Source organism: Rhipicephalus sanguineus, chromosome 3 (genome assembly GCF_013339695.2).
Source record: "Rhipicephalus sanguineus isolate Rsan-2018 chromosome 3, BIME_Rsan_1.4, whole genome shotgun sequence".
Lineage (NCBI taxonomy): Eukaryota > Metazoa > Arthropoda > Arachnida > Ixodida > Ixodidae > Rhipicephalus > Rhipicephalus sanguineus.
In genome coordinates, this window is record NC_051178.1 from 25,082,336 (window position 1) to 25,102,746 (window position 20,411).

At 47.5% G+C, this 20,411-nt stretch overlaps 1 protein-coding gene across 1 annotated transcript in view; it reads right to left on the reverse strand.

Moving 5' to 3' along the window:
- LOC119386503 (uncharacterized) overlaps nt 1-20,411 on the reverse strand; it is a 35,898-nt gene that overhangs the window by 913 nt on the left and 14,574 nt on the right. The window contains exons 5-6 of the mRNA XM_037653769.2: nt 14,963-15,120; nt 5,322-5,466 (exon numbers count right to left, since the gene is read on the reverse strand). Coding sequence (XP_037509697.2) covers nt 5,322-5,466; nt 14,963-15,120 — 303 coding nt within the window. The remainder of the gene's footprint in view (nt 1-5,321; nt 5,467-14,962; nt 15,121-20,411) is intronic.

Genomic DNA, 20,411 nt, shown 5'->3' on the forward strand with positions numbered 1-20,411 from the left:
TGACGGAGAACGCACGCACGTTTCACGAACCCGTGTGCATATGTGGAAGGGGTTCTTGGCAGTTCTTGAATAAGGTCATCATCACCGTGATCAGTGAGCACCAGCAGCTGGACAGGACTTGTTATCGGATCCGTTCGTGATCGCGGCTATGAACGGTCTAAGTGTAGTGAAGTGCGAGGTATAGTAGAGCTGGTGGAAACCGCGGATGGCTTTTACGAAGAAATGATCTATGATGCCTTCTGTCCTGGACTTCGCACCGAGGTCTTGTGATGCCCTGTCCACATCCAAGCCATCTTTCAAGCCGTCTAAGAACCAGGCGTTGTTGGGTTTTGATAAATCAATGCTGAAGTCACCGGTAATCATGAGGGACATAGTCCTCTCGGCAGAGTTATTGCAGGAAGCTTTGACCCCGGTTTCTGCGTGATCCACGTGGTCGACGTTGTGGCCCGCGTGGACGAGTGCATGGTAGCCCAGCGTCTTCCAGGAGTGCTCTGTCTTCAGCTCCCTAACTTTCATTGCATAGGCCGCTTTGGTGTAGTGGTTAAGGTGCTTGGCTGCAGAGCCGAAGGTCGGGGGTTCGATCCCGGCTGCGGCGGTTTGTGAAGTGATGGTGTTTTTGAGACGTAAAGCCCCAACAATTACTATTATTATCACTTTCCTTCCGCGTCAGTGTGTATGTTCGCGGTTACTGCGTTGGCTGAGACTCTGTTATCACCTGAGGCACATACCCACATAACATGAACTCTGGTACGCAGGTATGTGTCACACGTGACTGAGGGAAAGGGTTTCATGACGTACGCGACAGGTATTTTGCGTTATTCATGTCATCACCAGTGAGTCCTGTTCGTCATACACTGATCCTATGCTATGCAAATATTGGTATATTACAACCTATGGAGACGACCGGGAGAGCGTCCAGACGTAGGTGGCTAGATAGATAGATACGTAGATAGAAACGCCCAAAGGGCCTGAGGTTCGCTAAGAAATGCTTCGCATTTAATAATAATTCCCAATAGTTGGGGTTTAACGTCCCAAGACCACGATATTATTATGAGGGACGCCGTAATGGAGGGCTCCGGAAATTTCGACCACCCGGGGTTCTTTAACGTGCACCTAAACCTAAGTACACGGCACGGGCCTCAAGCATTTCCGCGTTCAATGAAAATGCGGCCGCCGCGGCCGGGATTCGGTCCCGCGACCTCCGGGTCAGCAGTCGAGCACCATAACCACTAGACCACCATGGCGGGTTTCATGTTGTTATATACGCCGGCATCCTACCGAGGTATAGCACACATTGTCTAGAAAACGTCAATTTTAGGGATCATTAGCTTGCACGCGGGACGCACTCGGAACTTCCTTTCTTCTATGCTCGAGGGGCCGGCGTCGTTACGTTGATGTGCGATTAGTTTTCTTTGGATTTGAGGATTCTGTAAACCAGGGGATTCTGTCACTTTTGAAGGTAAGTTAATTTTCATTGCATTTGCGCTCAGCATTTGAGAACTATGACAAATGAAAAAGCATGTTCCATTGCATCACGGGTTGCATGTGCGACATGTTTCAGCAGCAGCTGACTGCGGAATTTATTCGGCATACATGATAACGCTGTCTAAATGTAAATGCAGGTCATGGTTTCTGTTCATGTTTGAACGAACATGAGCGGAAACTGGATTTATATTTGTTAACCGATTCTCAGTAAAATGACTATGTTGTTTCTTGGCCGCTTGATGAGGTAGTTTCAAGATACACATTAGCTTAAGCTACGTGTGCCGCGTAATAGGCAGCTTTAGAATAGGGTACGCAAAGATACCGTTTGCTGGCCGCGTATGCTATTTCTGCCACTTAACATGAGTACGCAAGAGGATGGCGTGCGACACATGCGCAGTAGCCAGTTTTATAAAAGTATACGCAAAGATAGCGTTTGTTGCGTACATAGCGTATAACGCATGCGCAGAGGCGACGAACGTTAACGCAAAGCTTTGCGCACCCGATTCTGAGACTGCATAGTTGGAAGTCGGAAAGAAGATGACTTTTAAGGGCTCGTTTTTCTTTTTTAGACACAATATTAATGAGAACTAACAGATAATAATGCCAAGGAAAGCATAGGGGATGTTATTTGTAATAATTGGGATATAAATGTGAAGAAAGTAAAGATAACTTGCCGCCGGCAGGGACCGAACCTGCGACCTTCGAATAACGCGTCCGATGCTCTACCACTGAGCTACGGCGGCGGTCATCCCCCCGTCCACTTTATAGGGCTTATATGTGTATTTAAACGTAGGAGTGTTAGTCAGCGCCGATCGCAGCCATGGCAACGACTGTGGAACACTCTTTTTTCTGCCTTTTGACGTCGCGTAGCGCGTGACGCCGGCGGCAAGTTATCTCAATAATAGTTGGAAGTTACAGCATGTGTCATCTGTTTTATTTTCATTGAAGTTTGTGGATGGGAGAAGCTTTGCAGCGACAGCGCACAGGTTCATGGTTTCTTCCACAGTACCATCTGCATGTAACGAGAGGCTGGGCACGCTTTTCTGTTGCGAACTTTTGGGGCATGAGAGTCAAGACGCGTTTCACGGGGAGGAGTTCGGCATTTTTTCTCAGTGCTGTGCTTTCTCAGTGCTGCCTTGTCTACCTCGATGCGCTTTCGGACTTGTGATTTATGTTTTCCCTTCTCTGTTAACCTCCTCCTTTCTTTGTAAAGCCGGCAGCTCTTAGCAGAACCAAGAGGTTCTCTTGCGCGTCTCTTGTGCCTGGTTAAATATTGGCCGCGAGATCGAGCGGAGTCGCCACCTGGCGGCTTCTGACTGAACCGCGCCAGTGTGGATTGCTCCATGCGTCGTCTGCTAGCCACGTTAGGTTTGCATGTGCGCGTACGTCATGCAGGTCCTCAAAAGGCGGTTTGTTCCGTTGCATTAGTGCAACTTTAACCGCTCGTACGTATGCCTAACACGATGTAAGAAGCATTTGGCCGTGATCGGCTGTATAGGTTGTATTGTACGCTACATCCAACGTAGTGAAGAACTCCGCCTTTCCCAAATGGTCAAGAAGGTCATCTGTACGTGCCACAATACCAATATTGCCACGTGACGCTGATGAAGGCAGACTAAACTTCAAGACTAAACTTTTTATTTGGGCGAACTAATAATAATAATTGTTGAGGTTTGACGTCCCAAAACCATATTGGATTTTGAGAGTCGCTGTAGTGGAGGGCTTCGGAAATTTTGACCATCTGGTGCACCTAAATCTAAGTACACGGGTATTTGGGCGAACGTGTGCCTGGGAAATGAAAAGACAACGTGCAAGCGATTCACACTGCATACTGATAGCGGCGTGAACAGTCGTCGGCCGTCGAGTAATCTGATGTGCGGTGAGGTGCGTCGGCATTTATACCTGCGGCATGCAACATTACAGCCTTATCGTTGGTGCTCGCGTGAGCTCTGGAATAAGCTTGACTTTCGGGTCCTGCGCGTAATCTTAAGAGAATGATCCCAAAAAGTCGCGATGCTTCTAAAACACTGTGGCGCGGTTTGCGCCGACCGTTGTTTACAGTCTCTGCAGCTGAAACCTGAACACATCGAAATAAAGCAATAAACACGCGTGGCAATATATAAATAGGTTTATAGTCGGGTACCGTTATAGCGCTGAGCTTCTGGTATATAGTCACTACATGATCGAGTACGTCTTTCGCCTTTCTTTTCTGCTAAGATGACCGGTGTGGCGTAAGGGGACAACGAAGCCCTCACAACGCCTTGCTTAATGTGGACGTCAACTCGTCTGTTAATCTCCGCTTCGTCTGCGTGTGACCATCTGTATGGTGCAGGAAGAATTGGAACAGCATTGTTAAAGGGACACTAAAGAGAAACAATGAATTGGTTTAGATTGATAAAGTGTGCTCGGAGAACTCTTGTGTAGTTTATTTCACCACCATAGGTTTATTATTAGAGGAGAAAACCAAGTTCAAAGTTTCATTTTTAAATTTCGCGCCGAACTTTGTAATTCATGACGTAAAAGATTTCAAAGAGCATTTAACGTAATTTAGCGCCTCTGGCTCGACGAAATTTCCACAAACTCGTTATGTCAAGTCTCTGGCCCCCTCGGAGGACAATGTACTTCGATTTAACCGATTAGGAATTACGTAGGCCAAAGCAGGCGCCGTCAAAAATATGTGACGTCACGGCAAATGGTGCGGGAACTCCAAGGTGGCGTCGCTACCTGTATTTTTTTTTGCGCGTTTTCTCGCTTATTAAGCGTCTTCTCGCAGCAAGCGTGGTGTTTTTGGTATCGTGGAAGACTACTTTACTAATGCGAGAAAAATCGTTTTGCTCTTTAGTGTCCCTTTAAGTGCGATCCTATGTTGCTCATTAGTGATGCATCCAATATCTGTGTGCAATTAGAGACCAGGGGCGTAGCCAGTGGGAGGGGAGGGGTTGGGGGGGGGGTTGAAACCCCTCCCCGAAATTTTTCAGTTTTGCTTGCGTATATATACACGCACACATAAAAACGCACGCACGAACATACATAAAGTATGGTTGAACCCCCCCCCCCTAAAAAAATTTCTGGCTACGCCCCTGTTCGACCCTATCTCATCATATTTGTTTAAAAGAAAGTCGAGGACTGCAGATTCATGCTCTGAAAATATTTCCGAAGTCAGAGCTTTCACCAGCGCAGCTTTAATAGCTTTCTCTTGATTATGATCCGGCAGGTTCAAACTTTCACGTCCTTGTGTCATTTACTTCCTTTCCAGGTTTACAGAAAGAATGAAGAACGAAGCGCTGTCATGACCGAGAATTAATCACGCTTCACAGCACGTGTACACAAACTTTCTTTGTGACATTCCCAATTCGCAACTGAATTTGAAGTAACTTGCTGGACAGCGATGCTGGAGTCTCTCATCAACTGAAGTTTGAGCTGTTTGTACACATCCTCGCTGATACAAGTAATTGTTGCTCCTGTATCAAGAACTGCAGTTACTGACCTTCCGTTGATGAGAGTTTGATGCGTATTAATGAAACTCTGGGTCGCTCTCCTCTTTTCCCGGTTGTGTCTCAATAGCGGACACGTTGCCCCGGCGTAGACATTCTTTGTGCCAATGAAACTGTCGTGAGAAGCCAGCCGCTGACGAATACCTACATTCGCTTTGCGGGCCATGCGCTCGAGACGTCCGTGCTGCATAGGTTTACAGTGAATACAATCGTGTGCGTCGACTTTCGTTTTATATCTTCCCAAAAGCAATCGTCTCGTACAAATTCCAAAGTTATGTTGGATATGCCTAACCTTTTGTCACGCTCGCTTTTTTCATTGTTGCTGAAACGTGCTCTGCTCACCCGCACAGTTCTTCGTAGAAGCGAGACAGGTTCCTGTTGGGTCGCCCGTAGAATAGCAGCGAGGCCCTCACCACGTCCAAGGTCTGCGTAAAGCACATTTCGTGGAGCTGGAAGGGACACTCCTCAAGGAAAGGATCCACCGGTCCTGCGAGCACATGTGCTACGGACTTGGTGATATAGCACCAAGCATCCGTATATATCCTATATATACCGGGCCAATCATCCGTATATATACCAGGCCATACATTTTAGCACGCAAAGTGGTCTATTTCATGTCACACATACAGTCATAATTAGAGGCCGGATTTTTAGGCATTAAAAGCGCTCGTTTTAGGCGCCAAAAGCAGGCAGGCAAAACAACGTTTTAGGCGCCTCAAATAGGCAGGCAACCTACGTTTTAGGCCTCCACCGTCGTTAATGTAGGCACCATAAATTTTTACATAAATGCAACTAATCTCAAAACAAATACGTGCGCGATCTGTATCTACGACAGGAAAGCAAAAAAATGTATTGTTTATCATGGCATAAAGGCGCCAACAGTTGAACATAGCCGTGCAATTTTCCTTTGTCTCGCACTGTTCGCACAACATGTTCTCGCCTTTTATTCTGTAGCATGGTGAGTCAAGTGGTCCACTGTCGAATCAACACACGTCTCGGTCTCTTTCTTTGCGGCATGGCTAAGAAGGGCAGCACAAGAGCCAGACCCCTAAAAGACAGGAAGGGAGGGATGCCTCGCATTGGCCGGGTCTAATCGCGTAAGGTCAATTTATCCCATGTCGATGAACACCTTAAGACGTAAATTACAAACAAAACAAAAGCGGCGTGCACATCGTGTTTTTCTTTCTTTTGTTCTTCACTCTCCTCTGCCCCGAAGGCTCTCTACAGTTTCGCATTCGCCAGCCGCCCGCGCCATGTCAGAGCGGCGGCGTACGGTGGCCGGCGCGTCCCATTGCACTGCTACTAGCGCTTGTTTTCCAGAAGTTGGTTGAACTAGAGGACTACGTTGAACCCCATAGAGTTCCGAACAGTCAATGTTGCCTGGTAACATGAATAACTGTCTTAAACAGTACTCGAAAGCGCAGTTTGAGGGTAAATAGCGTTCATGTAGGCACCGATTTTGAAAATAGGCATTTATAGGCACTACAAAAACACTACAAAAGCCCTTCTTAACCTCAAATTCATATTGATGCATGAAAATGAGGCGATAGGAACGTAAGGAACAAAATAGGCATTTGCCTAAAATCTGTTCGCTAGTCATAATACTAGACAATCGCGTGAGCGGAATAAACTTCTTGTTTATTTATTTATTCAATTATTTATTATTTTATTTCAACACACAGTAAAGGCTCTCTGTTTGGTAATATTACATAGAGGGACATGTAACACAATATTTAGAATGACTGCCAGTTAGGCGTGAGGGTATACGTTTACGATGGTGAAGCGCTATAAAGAACGAATACTTTATAACACAGGACAAGGTGCTACTAGCAACCTCATAGTTTATTTGGAAACGACGTATCAGACATGCCACCAAATTTGTTGCTTGCAAAAAAGATCTCATATACGATGTTCCTTTTACATACGGAAAGCATTACGCCGGTTAGGCGGGCTGAAGCCTAAATTTCCACCTTCGCGAACACCAAAGCTCATTAAAAGGGGAACCAAATTCGCGTCTTTCAATGCACTGCAAAGTGTGCACATGCTTGCCTGATTTTTACAAAACCACTATCGTTGACACGCATACCGATCGATTTGCCAGAGAGATAATTCAAACTTTCCGTATCAAGAAAAGTGGGAGTGGTTGTGTTAGCCAACCGTCTGTCTTGCTCTCTGAATATGAGGTTCCTTTTTAAAATGGTTGACAGCGCAAGAACAATTAGGAAGGGACGAGACAACAAAGGTAAAGAGCGCTGACTTCCAACTAGTCTTTATTTCGATAAGAAGTGCATATATACATGGCAAGGGAGAGGGCGCTAGACAAGAAAAGAAAGAAAGGATGTACAGGTGCTGCCATCGTTGCCTCATCATCTCCAATACAGCGCGCATATCACCACGTGTGCCCTAAAACCCTGCCAGATAATCAATTTCTTGATTTAGAAGCGCAATAGAGGGAGCACTAACGCACTTATCTCCTTGCTTATGTATGAAATCAGCTTCAATAACTTCGCGAGTTAGCTGATCCCTGAGGTTCCTTGTTTAGAGAGAATGTGAAAAGAAGTGTTTATGTTCTCTCGCTGTGAGTGCATGCGCGGCTTTTTTATCTCTTCTTCGTTTCATTTGTCATCACTTGTTTAATTCTAGTGTTTAACGATGCCGTACATTTATTCTGTGTACATGGGGGTAGGGGGGGAGTCCAAATAAACTTTCGGTTTGCTAGTAGCGCCTTGTCCTGTGTTCTTCTAAAGCAATGGTTCTCAAATGGGGGTCCGCGAAGCCAATTTGGGGGTCCGCGAAACCCAACCTCGAAAAAAAAAACGTTTTTTGGAGGCACACTATGTCCCGTGACAACGGCCCCTTCTGATTTTTGGTATGCTTCACTGCACAATACTTTTTAATTGCGGCGGAGCAGACCTATGCTTCCCCCTTCTCTACGAGAGGGCTGTAAACCTTTTGTTGCAGTTTTCAACGACATATGCACGCGAGAAAGCTTTTTCTGGGCTTTAGATATTTGAAGAGCGAACATAGCTAGAAACAGGTTGAATGTGGCTGCAGACCGCACAGCTTAGTGACATGCTGCTGACATCGAATTGGCGTGGCACTTCAGTTCGACCATTCTTTGCCAGGGAGAAACAAAAGGCACCTATTTTACACTGCAAGTTGTGTTAATTTATGACCCCCCCCTCCCCTCATTTTCTCTCACTGCAAGGGGTTTCTTATCACTTCCACCAGTCTACAAGGGGTCCCCTAAACATCCATGGCTGAGAAGCACGGCTCTAAAGTTTTCGTTCTTTGCAGCGCTTCACCATCATGAACACGTAACAGCTGAGGCGCGAGAGCATAAGCGTCTTATTTGAGACGACAGCTTAGGAGAGGTGCCTTTAGTAATCAGTTTACCTCAATGAAGTTATTTGTTATGTGGCGCTTGCTCTTTCTCCCTGGCTTTGACAGAACAATGAGGTCACAACTCGTTTGCATATACGAATTTCGGATATCTCAAGCGCATTGGCAATTAACGGCACCCGAAAGGGGGCCAAGTTATTTTTACTGCGACGTAGAAATGAGGGCCACTTCAGAGGTGCATGTTTGGGCTAGTTGGTACTCCGTTTGAACATCTAAATAGCGCGAACTTCAGGGACGAAAGATGGGAGAATGCGACACACACAAGCGCTAACTTCCAACTTAATTTTATTGAAGAACACATGAATATATAGGGTAACACCACGCCTGCGCAGCTTCACATCCACGTAACCACATTCACTCCTAAGTGATAAGATTTATCTCTCTAAAGGCACACCACCAGTTACATAGAACAAAATAAAAGTTAATAAATCACATACCACTATCTTGCAATACGCCCAAAAAACATAATTCCTTCGGTGACAGAGCAATGGAAGGCACGCTTATACAATGCCTAACATCCTTGGCCATCTCTGCTGCTTCTACTATCTCTCGCGTTTTTTGGTCATCATGAGCGAGCAGTACTGCACATTTTTCAAATTCCGGCGTACACCCACAGCTTCGGCAATGCGTCGCCACATGACCTTGCAGACCTCCCCGGACATTGTACGCGTGCTCCCTGAGACGGTCGTTTAAGCAGCGCCCGGTTTGTCCCACATATCTGCTGCCACATGTTAAAGGAAAGGAGTAAACCACTGCTTCTTTACATTCTGCAAAGCGTACTCGATGCTTCGTAGAACACGTGCGCTTTTCTTTGGCCGTTGGGCAAGTCATCTTGCAAAGGCTTGACAATTTCTTGGGTGCCGACATGACAACCTTGACATCTGCGTGCTGCCCCACCTTCTTTAGATTATGGGAGACACGGTGAATATACGGAATTACGGCAAACCTTTTATTTTGACTTTGCACAGCTTCCGCGGTGGTCTGTCTTCGCTCTGGCCTGGCACCACGTCTTACATTCTTTATCTTGCGATGCAAGACTTCTGCCACAGCTGTAATTACTTCTTGTGGGTAACCTGCAGCTTCAAGCCTCTTAATTTGCATTCGGAAACTTTCTTCGATCAGACGCGGGCATGATTTTTTCAACGCACTTACAAGACAAGATTCAACGATAGCCCTTTTGACTAATTTTGTGTGCGCTGATTGGTAGGGTAGGAGCGGCTTCAAACCTCTTGGTTCGTACAACCAACGAAGCTCATCAGAAAACCTAATCGTCAAATCTAGAAACTTGATTTCGTTGTTCTGCGGCAACTCGTGAGTTATGACCAGGGGCTGTAAACCTTTTGAAAAAATAGATAAGATTCCGGATACACTTGACTCAATGTACAATGTCCGGGGAGGTCTGCAAGGTCATGTGGCGACGCATTGCCGAAGCTGTGGGTGTACGCCGGAATTTGAAAAATGTGCAGTACTGTTCGCTCATGATGACCAAAAAACGCGAGAGATAGTAGAAGCAGCAGAGATGGCCAAGGATGTTAGGCATTGTATAAGCGTGCCTTCCATTGCTCCGTCAGCGAAGGAATTATGTTTTTTGGGCGTATTGCAAGATAGTGGTATGTGATTTATTAACTTTTATTTTGTTCTATGTAACTGGTGGTGTGCCTTTAGAGAGATAAATCTTATCACTTATGTAATAAAACGATAGAACACAAAAGCCAGACGGGCAAACCAAATAACACCAAACGAAAGGCCGTCTCTTCAAGAACCTGCGACTGCGAACATGGCACCGTTGACAGACGAGAGCCAGGCGCACCGTGGAGCGCGAACCCAGACAGGAGAGAGTGCGCTCCCTTCTCCCCATGAAAAGAAGTTGGTTGGGTGGGGCAGTCTGGACACTGAACTTGAGAAAAGAAGACGTGTGTTGTTTTGTTCGAGTGCGTGTAATACAGTTTTTTCCATTATATCCTTACTCACGTGTAGACTTCAATTATTTCGAACTAGTAAGTCAGTTAAAATAGATAACACAATGGTGCCGAAACCCGGGAAGAAGGTATATTAAAGTAAAGAGGTCCTAAAGGTCGCGGGTAGGGACAAAGAAAAAGGCGATGGAAAAGCTGAAAGTGAAGCGACGCTCCCGACGACGACAGAATACCATCATCATCAACGAGGCAACATCGGCGCTTGAAAGCGCCAGTGTTGAACAGCTCAGTGCCATTCTGCAACGGCTGCAGGTTAACAACGCCGATCTTCGAAAGATCAACGAAGAAATGGAAACCTGCCTGCCAGAGGACGCCTTCGAGGAGGAGTACGAAGAAAACATCCAGTACGACGACAGGGCCAACCAAGCCATCGGCCTCCTCAAAGCAAAGATAGCGTCGGTGCAGGCGGGTGCCATCACCTCCAGCAGCGTAGCAACACCTCATCCGCCGCCCTCCCAGACTCACCATCATGGCGTCAAGCTACCAAAGCTGCGGCTGGAACCGTTCAACGGTGAGCTTTCCGCATGGCAAGCCTTCTGGGAATGTTACCGTAAAGCAGTTCACGAGAACGAAGGGCTCTCGAAGACCGAGAAGTTCCAGTACCTAAGGTCACTGCTCACGGGACCAGCCATGACAGCGATAAGAGGGCTGCAGGCGACGGAAGCTTGCTATGAAGATGCCATCGAAATATTGCAGAGACGATTCGGCGACAAAGAACGAATTCAACAAGAGCATATCGCAAAATTGAGAGCACTTCCCAGCGTTGTTTCACGGGAGGACGCACGCGGGCTACGGCGCTTGTACGATCACGTGCAAGCCCACATTCGTGGACTGAAGGGATTAGGCATAAATGCGTCGTCTTATTCGGCAATGTTAAGCGACGTGATCCTCTCGGAGCTACCCAAAGAAATGGTTGTGGATTTCCACAAAGAACTACGCCGAGCCAACAGCGCAACAAAGTCGGCGAGTCAGTCGCCACACGATTCAGAAGCATCTTCAGCGTCAGGAGTAGACAATAGGCTAACCGACATTTTAGAATTTCTCCTCGTCGAGACAGAAAGCAGAGAAAGATGCGCCGAAAGCGTCCGTGCCACGAAAGAGAGCAAAGCCGAACGGAGCGGGGGGAAAAGTAAACAGAACCATACGCCAAGCGCCGCGGTGCTTCACACGCAGCCGGAGCAGGCGAGGAGGTGTTTCTTCTGCGAGTCGACGAAACACGAGACACAGTCCTGTTCGGCTCCCCTCCCGCCGGAAGAAAAGACCAACAAATTGGCACGAGCCGGGCGCTGCTTTCGTTGTACGTCGTGGGGGCACCAGTCAAAAGAATGCAGAAGAAAAGTAAAGTGCATATACTGCGGCACACGCCATGTATCTTCCTTGTGCAACCCCGACTGGAAGAAAGCAAAGAATGATCGTCCGCAAGAAGCTGTTAAAGAAGTTACCACAACTAACGTTCATGCGGCCGCTGAAAAAGAAACGAACAAAGAAGTCGCTCTGCAGACTTTTCGCACTTGGGCCGTCGGTGGTAACAAATGCGGATACATCCGTGGTGTACTAGACGGCGGAAGTCAAAGACATTTATTAGAGAAGACGTCTCTAAAACGCTTAACCTGCGAGGTTTGGGACACAAGGACTTCCACCTCAACACTTTCGGATTGACAGCTGCGAAAACGGAAACATTCCGAATCGTTGAACTGCGCTTGCGTAGTCAATACAGCGACAGCGAAATAACCATTGAGGCCGTAGAAGTTCCATTCATATGCAAAGACGTTGCACCAGTTCCGGTTGACCATGCTTTTGTGCAGGAAATTGAGTGTAATGGAGGACTTATCGCTGACAAGCTCATTTATCCAGGAATGCCAGCGGTTCCAGGAATTGCACTGTTGATTGGAGCGGATCATTTGTGGAACTTACTGTCAGGGCAAGTCCGCCGCTGTGCAGACAACAACGGTTTAGCAGCTATCCATACAAAGTTTGGTTGGACATTCCAGGGTCCGTTCAGTCTCAACAGCTCTCTGACCATGGCGACAAATGTCTGCATTTTAAAGATTGGTCTGGAAAGCGACACCAAAGATCAAACTATACTGCAAAAGTTTTGGGAACTGGATGCCATTGGAATCACCAATGAAGAGAGCGTGAAGCAAGAAAGCATCAACCACGCTCTGAGCAGCGTGGAAAGAAAAGGTGAACGCTATGAAGTGTCACTTCCGTGGAAAGAAACTTCTAGCGACTTGGCAGATAACCGAGAAATGGCTATGAAATGGCTGAAAAGTCTTACAAAGAGGTTGTGTCGCAGCAAGGAACTTGTGGAAGAATTTGATAATGCGTGTCACAGCCATGAAGCGGACAACGAAAAGAGGAAGAACGCAGTTCAGCTGCTTACAGGAATAACTGAAATGACCCTTTTGCTAAAAGCAGAAAAGTTTAGCAGTTACACACGTCTGATAAGAGTAACCGCGTGGGTCATGAGGTTTGTGAGAAACTGCCGACGTCACAATGGGAGTAACCCAGCATATCTCACAGCGGACGAGATTCAAGAGGCCAGCAACCACTGGATTCGACATGCGCAACGTAAATACTACGAGCAAGAGATTGGAACAGTTTCTCGGGGAGAGAGCCTGACGGTGAACTCACCAATAGCACAGTTTCAGCCTTTCCTTGACGCACAGGGATTGTTGCGCGTGAAAGGTCGTCTTCAATTTTCAAAGGCATCCGAAGACGTCAAGCATCCAATCCTTCTTCCGAAAGATCATGTCGTAACCAGACTTATAGTAGTTGCAGCTCATCTTCGAACTCTTCACGGAGGCGGTCTCAGCACTATGTCTGAACTGCGCGAATGTTACTGGATTCCGTGTTGTCGGCAGCTAGTGAAGAAAGTGATATCACGATGCTCTCTGTGTGCCAAGCACCGACTCAAACCGGCCACAGCACCTACAGCTCCCCTACCAGGTGACAGAGTGAACCGGAGCGAACCTTTTCAAGTTGTGGGCATCGACTTTGCCGGCCCTCTTTTCACCAAAAGTAAAACGTCAAGCGCAAAGAGTTACATCGCCTTGTTCACCTGCGCAACGACGAGAGCAGTGCACTTAGAGTTAATTTCCAGCCTTGCAACTGAATGTTTTCTGCTGGCCCTTCGACGCTTCGTAGCGCGCAGGGGTCTACCGCAGACTATTTACAGCGATAACGCTTTGACCTTTAAGAAGGCATCGAGGGAAGTGCGAAGCATCTGGAAAATTATTCGCAGTCGTGGCATTCAAGACTACTGCGGCTCTCAGCGCATCACGTGGAAATTCATAATAGAAAAGGCAGCTTGGTGGGGAGGCTGGTGGGAGCGAATGGTAAAGTCCGTGAAGGTTTCCCTGCGAAAAGTTCTCGGACGTCAAAGCCTGTCATTTGAAGAGCTCATTACAGTCTTGGCGGATGTGGAGGCAGCGATAAACTCGCGCCCACTCACCTATGTCCTAGAGGAGCCAGGTGAGGCGTCAGTGCTTACACCATCCCATCTGTTGACAGGAAAGAGACTGATAGCTTTACCCGCCTCCAAGTTAAGCGCTGTTCCCACTTCTACAGCAGCTGACATTAACCGGCGATGGAGGTACCGACGATCACTTGTCAACGCCTTTTGGAACCGATGGCAAAGGGAATACCTGCTACAGTTGCGCTCCGCGCACCTAATATCGTCAAGACAGGACAATTCCCTTACGGTAGGCGACATTGTGATTGTCCACGAAGACCACGCAAAGCCACATATGTGGAAAACAGGAAGAGTGGTCGAAGTTTTCAAAGGCCGTGACGGAGCAGTGCGTTCTTGTGCTGTAAAGTTGTCCACGGGAATCACTCTGCGACGTCCGGTACAACTGCTCTACCCTTTGGAGACAGAAGTAAAATGATCAAAGCTCATTTTGGGGGGGGGAGGATGTAATAAAACGATAGAACACCAAAGCCAGACGGGCAAACCAAATAACACCAAACGAAAGGCCGTCTCTTCAAGAACCTGCGACTGCGAACATGGCACCGTTGACAGACGAGAGCCAGGCGCACCGTGGAGCGCGAACCCAGACAGGAGAGAGTGCGCTCCCTTCTCCCCATGAAAAGAAGTTGGTTGGGTGGGGCAGTCTGGACACTGAACTTGAGAAAAGAAGACGTGTGTTGTTTTGTTCGAGTGCGTGTAATACAGTTTTTTCCATTATATCCTTACTCACGTGTAGACTTCAATTATTTCGAACTAGTAAGTCAGTTAAAATAGATAACAACTTAGGAGTGAATGTGGTTACGTGGATGTGAAGCTGCGCAGGCGTGGTGTTACCCTATATATTCATGTGTTCTTCAATAAAATTCAGTTGGAAGTTAGCGCTTGTGTGTGTCGCATTCTCCTGTCTTTCGTCCCTGAAGTTCGCGCTATGTAGATGTTCACTTCAGAGGAAATGCATGACTCTTTCCAGGAAACCCATCATTTTATTCAGTAAAGAGCATCAGCGTGACGTCATAGTCTGCACGGGAGCTAGGCAGGTTACTGCTCCAGGTCGACCAGTACTCAAGGCACTGGCTATAGAAAGCTTCGAAATCTCTCAACCCTCAGCGTAATGCGCATAGCAGTTGACTTACGAGGACTAGTCATGTGCTGCACCCCAGCTCCGTTCTGGCATCCGTGCCAACGCAGGAAGGCGGCGATTGAGCGAGTGGCAAGTGCGGTCCGCTCTACGGGTCCATTACACACGCTGGCCGGCTCCGACAAGCACCGCACCAGCTGCCGCTCTAAGGCACTGCGAAAGACGTACTCTCTTTCGTATCGTTCGAGCGACAGTCGATGGACTTATCTCTCTAAAGATACTGGCTTACCAAAGAAGTCAGGCTGCGCTTCTTTGTTCAAATAATAGGCTCGGAATGGTGGTCAGGCATAGGAGTCGCATTGTGAACGCATTGTGAATCACCACCCTTCGTCTGTGACCGCCTTCTCTAGCCTCCATAAAATTGTATTGCGTGCAGGGAACTATTCAAGCGAAGCTGTTATAGACTGACTTGCGAGGTCGGATGAAGCCGGCGTCGGGCGAAAAATCACAGTCTCGCTCATGGGCGACTGGTTCTCTTCCTCACCCGCTGCTGACGGCCGGAAGCCCGCCGCTCTCGCATGTGGCACACCGCATCACGCCACTCTACCAGCCATTCCCAAGCGCTCCGTCCCTCCGCAGAAGGGAAAGGAGGGTTCGCTGGTTCCGCGCGCGCCGTTTCTCGAAAGTTCAAAGCCAGGTGCGCAATGGGTAGGTCGTGCCTCTACCGCTTTGCTCTGCCGGACAGGGGTGTACGCGAAGCGTGTGCCCCTGTTCCCGGTATGGGAAGGGATGGCAATTAAGCTAGCAGTAAAATGTGCAACCTGCGGGTATGTGCCATGTGGCCTACGCGAAAACTATCATCATCATAAACGGGCATGTGCCACAGAAATTGGGTAACTCCTACTACTCACCACTGGTCTACTAAAAATGAAGAGAGAAACTATCGTCATCGAACGGGTATGTGCCACTGTGCGGCCTATTAGATAACTATCATTATCATAAACGGGTATGTGGCACAGAAATCGGTAGGTGGTGCTACCGGAATAACCACCTAGGCGTAGCCTTGGCCGAACCTAGCTAATACCAAGCTCAACCTAGTCACACCAAGTTTAACGTCGATATAGCCAATTTGTACCTAGCTACTACCAAGGCCAACCTCATATAGCCAAGCTTAACCTAGCCACATCAAGCTTAACTAAGATATAGCAAACTTCTACCGAGTTCAACCTCGCTACAACTAAGTTCTGGCTAGCTACAACTAGAATAAGCAGCCCGTAGATCTACGAGAAGTGCGAACGCTTGGTTTCAGCGCGAGCTTCTGTTTCTGGAGTTTGGGCATCTGTGACTGTCTGTGGTTAAAATCGAACCTCTACGCGCCGAGAATCAACGTACAAACAACCTAGCATCACTAGCCTAGTAACGACCTATAAACAACCTAGAAACAACTTAGAAGCAACCATATTAGTCTTCGTCCCGTTTCGCTGTTTCAAGCCTTGCGCAGTGCAAGTTTAACCAATTTTTAACTTTCTTAAAATTAATGGTTGACTAGCCTTTACAGGTGGTCTCATTGAGCTTCATGTAAGATAAGCGTATATAAAGCCAAGTAAAGGCTGAGACAAATGAGGTCTTGGCAGTCATGCCACAGTTAGAAACGCAAGTAACTAACGAGAGGTGCACTCATGTTAGCACAGCTGCAGAGTGTCTACTTGCTGTTGATGAGCCGTAGTTCAGTGTTTACTCATAGCTAAAACAACGTTATCTGGCCAGTGCTCTCGATCGAAAGTAGTCACTGTTAGGCGAGTTGGTGTAACCGCACAATTAGTAAACTTGTGCTTTTTTATGTCACATATTTTGTCCGCTGGACAGTGCTCCATTAAAAGCATGTCTTTCGTGCTCTTTCCATAAATTTTCAATTACCCGCCCTTTGCGATATTTATCAATTGCGCTACCTCTTAACCAGTTTGGTGACGAAGGCGCTCGGATCTGTGGCCACAACATCTCACTACTCCGAAATTGTGCAGGTGGAGACAACTAGCACGTGCTAAAGTGAACCTTTAGGTTTTTGCATTTTTATAAAGCTGACGAGAGCAAGCATGAGGAAAGACAGACAGTTCAGGCGTTTGAGGTACATTAGGATGCATTGAATGTAAGGCTTTGAGGGAGAAATTCAGTTGAGGGACAACTTGTGCAGGTGGAGAACACTAGCACTTGTTAAAGTGAACTTTTAGGTTTTTACGTGTTTCTGGAGCTCACAAAAGCAAGTATGAGGAATTATTAACAGTTCAGGCTGTTCAAATGATAGCGCGATGCACTGAATACACTGATCGCGTAGTTACGTTATTTTTACGAACGGCAATAAAACACGAACAATTAGAGCAATCATGTTCGTTCGTTGCTTCGTTCACTCGACAAGCCATGTACAGACCGTCATGTACAGCGAGACTTAAAAGAATTGTCATTTGATGTGCAATAGAACCGGAATTAAACGTTCGTAACCCGAACGTCGCAATACCTACGATATGGCTGTTTTGCGTAAGCCGTCAGCTGGTACTGGCACAACTTTGCAGCTTTATATCTGTCGCATCACATGCATTTTGCCACAGGACCAGGACGCATAGCGTTGATCGAGACGAGCGGGGCTTCCAAAGCAGGTGCACTGTGGTGCGCTCTTTGTTTGCTCCGTCCGCCCTGCACGGCTCGTACTGACGGTAATGGAGGCTTTGGAGAGCGAATGCGCAAGGAAAGGGAACATGTACCAAGTGCAAGAAAAAAATTTGGTAAAAAGAGGACTCGTAAACGAGGTTGCGCCTTGCACGTTGCATGTCGTGTTCTCCAGAGGGTAGTGCTGCGGGAAATGGGCGTTTTCTGCCCCACAGAAACAGCGGCGGTCGTGTGGAATTGTGTCTCTTTTTGTCGTATTTATGTGCGCTGTTTCGCACGTTAAGAGAAATTGCATGCTTCTAGAAGCAGTGGATACTCGCGTTATGCGGGGTTTTTAAGATGGCACTTGTGTTCGCGTAAAACTGAAGATTAATGATTAATTTGCACGGGGTTGGGCGGGGTAGCCTCGATCTGTACCATGTGGGCTGGAAACCAGATCACTGCGTGTGGCTTGATCTGTTCAACGAGTCGGCTCGCAATGCCGCGCGAGAGATAATTTACCGCGTAGATGCCGGGCAACGTGACGTTGGGAGTACATACAATCGGGACCCCCCTTCCTCGTGCAACGAACTTACTAAGCATTCTTATTTGGCTCGGAGGATCTACCCCCTCCCACATTCTAAACTCATTAGGCCTCAGGCTTTAACACTAAGACACCTACAGACGGGGGCACGCCCAAACCCCCTACTTCTTTATAGGGTTTACCTAGAAATTCCGACAACAAATGCATGTGCACTATGCCATGACTCAGCGAACTTAGATCACACGCTCTAGCGATGTGCTAGCGGCGATGAAAGCAACACTTCTTGATGCTGGGATGCGGTTCTACGCAGCCCAAACCACGATGAACAGTTATGGGCTGTACAACGGGCCCGCGACGCGGCAGAGTGGCTCGGTCCCTCTATCCTGACGTGGGAGCGGCCGGCTGCGCGCTGACGTGCGCCCTAAAATAACCGCCATAACCTTTCTTATCCATCCATTCATCACTTCGAGATTGCGAGATAACACGATGGCTTAACATTTCCGCTCGCAATAACTTAATTAAGCGCGAGGGAGTTATCTGATCTGGGAAACATAACAGCGAAGCTGTTCGCGAGGCTCGGCGAGCCTCACACATGTGCGGCGGTGGCGCACATGTCTAACACGGCGTAAAATGTCGTGACCCAAAACTATCATCATCATGAACCGACACATCTTCTGCTTCGCTCCCAGGACACGTGCGCCGATTTGTCCAGCGTATAGCAAGGGGAAGCACAAAGCGAAGGGGAGATGTGAGGGTGAGGAGGAGGGAGAAGAAAGAAAGAGAGAAAGAAACAGAGAGCCAGAAGAAAGATATAAAGAAAGAGAAATTCTTGTCTAAAAAAGTTCGGCAGATCCCACGTACCATGGGAGTCGATGTTATGCGAAGCATGCGGCGGGAAGGTTACTGTGGTGTAATTCTTTTTTGAGTGACACGTTACAAAAGGACGCTAGAGATTTGTATAAATTTTATACGCACACATATATGTTGAAGAGCTGCATATGTGTTATATAACAGTTGTTTACAGTTGGGTAACGCTGCCAATGGCAACGTGGGTATTATCAATACGAGAAGCGGTAAGCTGATATGTAGTGCTTATAGTTGTCCCGAGAACGCACGCATGTTTCACGAACCCGTGTGCATGTGTGGAAGAAGTACTTGACAGTTCTTGAACAAGGGCATCATCACCGTGACCAGTGAGCACCAGTAGCTGGTCATGACTTGTTATAGGATTCGGTCTTGATAGTAGTGACGAGGGGTCCATGTGTAGTGAAGTATGTCGTATAGTAGAGCTGTTGGAATCCGTGGATGCCTCGGTAATTTTGTCGACAAGTTCTCTGTCGATAGAGCCGGCGACATGTCGGAACGTGAAGCCACCCTTCGCGTTGGTGAGGTATATGCCGTCGAGGCTGGAAGGCCTGGATAGTGCTACGTAGACCAACATCAGTGGATGGTGTTTGTCGTATTCGTAGACTACCTGGGCGTACGTGGCCTACGTAGCCTAGTCTACAAAGCGGCTGTCAATCAATCTGGCATCATCCTCGGTCAGCATCAGGCCATCGCCCAGCCTCGTAAGAAATGAAGTGGACACTGCGTCGTTCCGGTGGACGAAGTGCACTGTACGGTGCAGTGATATGGATATCGTACGTAACTTTCTTTAATGTATTCCTACGGGCTCGAGCAATATAGCTTGCTGAATCATAGGAATGCAGACGTAATGTTCATTAGACTGCTATAAAAGCGGAGACTAAACTGGAGCCACAGACGTTAATCTGGTATGACGCCTGTATCGCAGGAGTACACATCGTAGGAGTATCATGTAGTGTTTATTGCTTTCTTGTAAAATTAGATAGCAAGCACCACAACCACAATTGACGTTCCACCGATATTACGTCTGCGTAGGCTGTTTTTCCAAACCAGTTTATAGACCTGGCGTGGCTCAGTGGTAGAATACCCGATTGCCACGCAGAATGCTTGGGTTCTATTCCTGCTGGGATCCTAATTTTCATTCTTTCCATTCGTCGAGTCAACGGTGCCGATGTTGGTTTTCCTTAATGCTCTAGCATGTAAGTTACCAATATCTCTTCTCGGCGTTCCTGGGTACATGTAAACTGTCAATCAGCTGTGGCGCATACCCGTACACCGCGGCCAGTGGTAAGCGGGTATGTGCCACACGTGTCTAGTGGAAAGGGTTTGACGATGTACGCGACAGGATTTTCACGTTATTCATGTCGTGACCGAACAATTATATTCGTCAAATTCTTTTACCCTCCCATGCCAATTTTGGTCTACACCAAGTTAAGGAGGCGATCATGAGAGCACC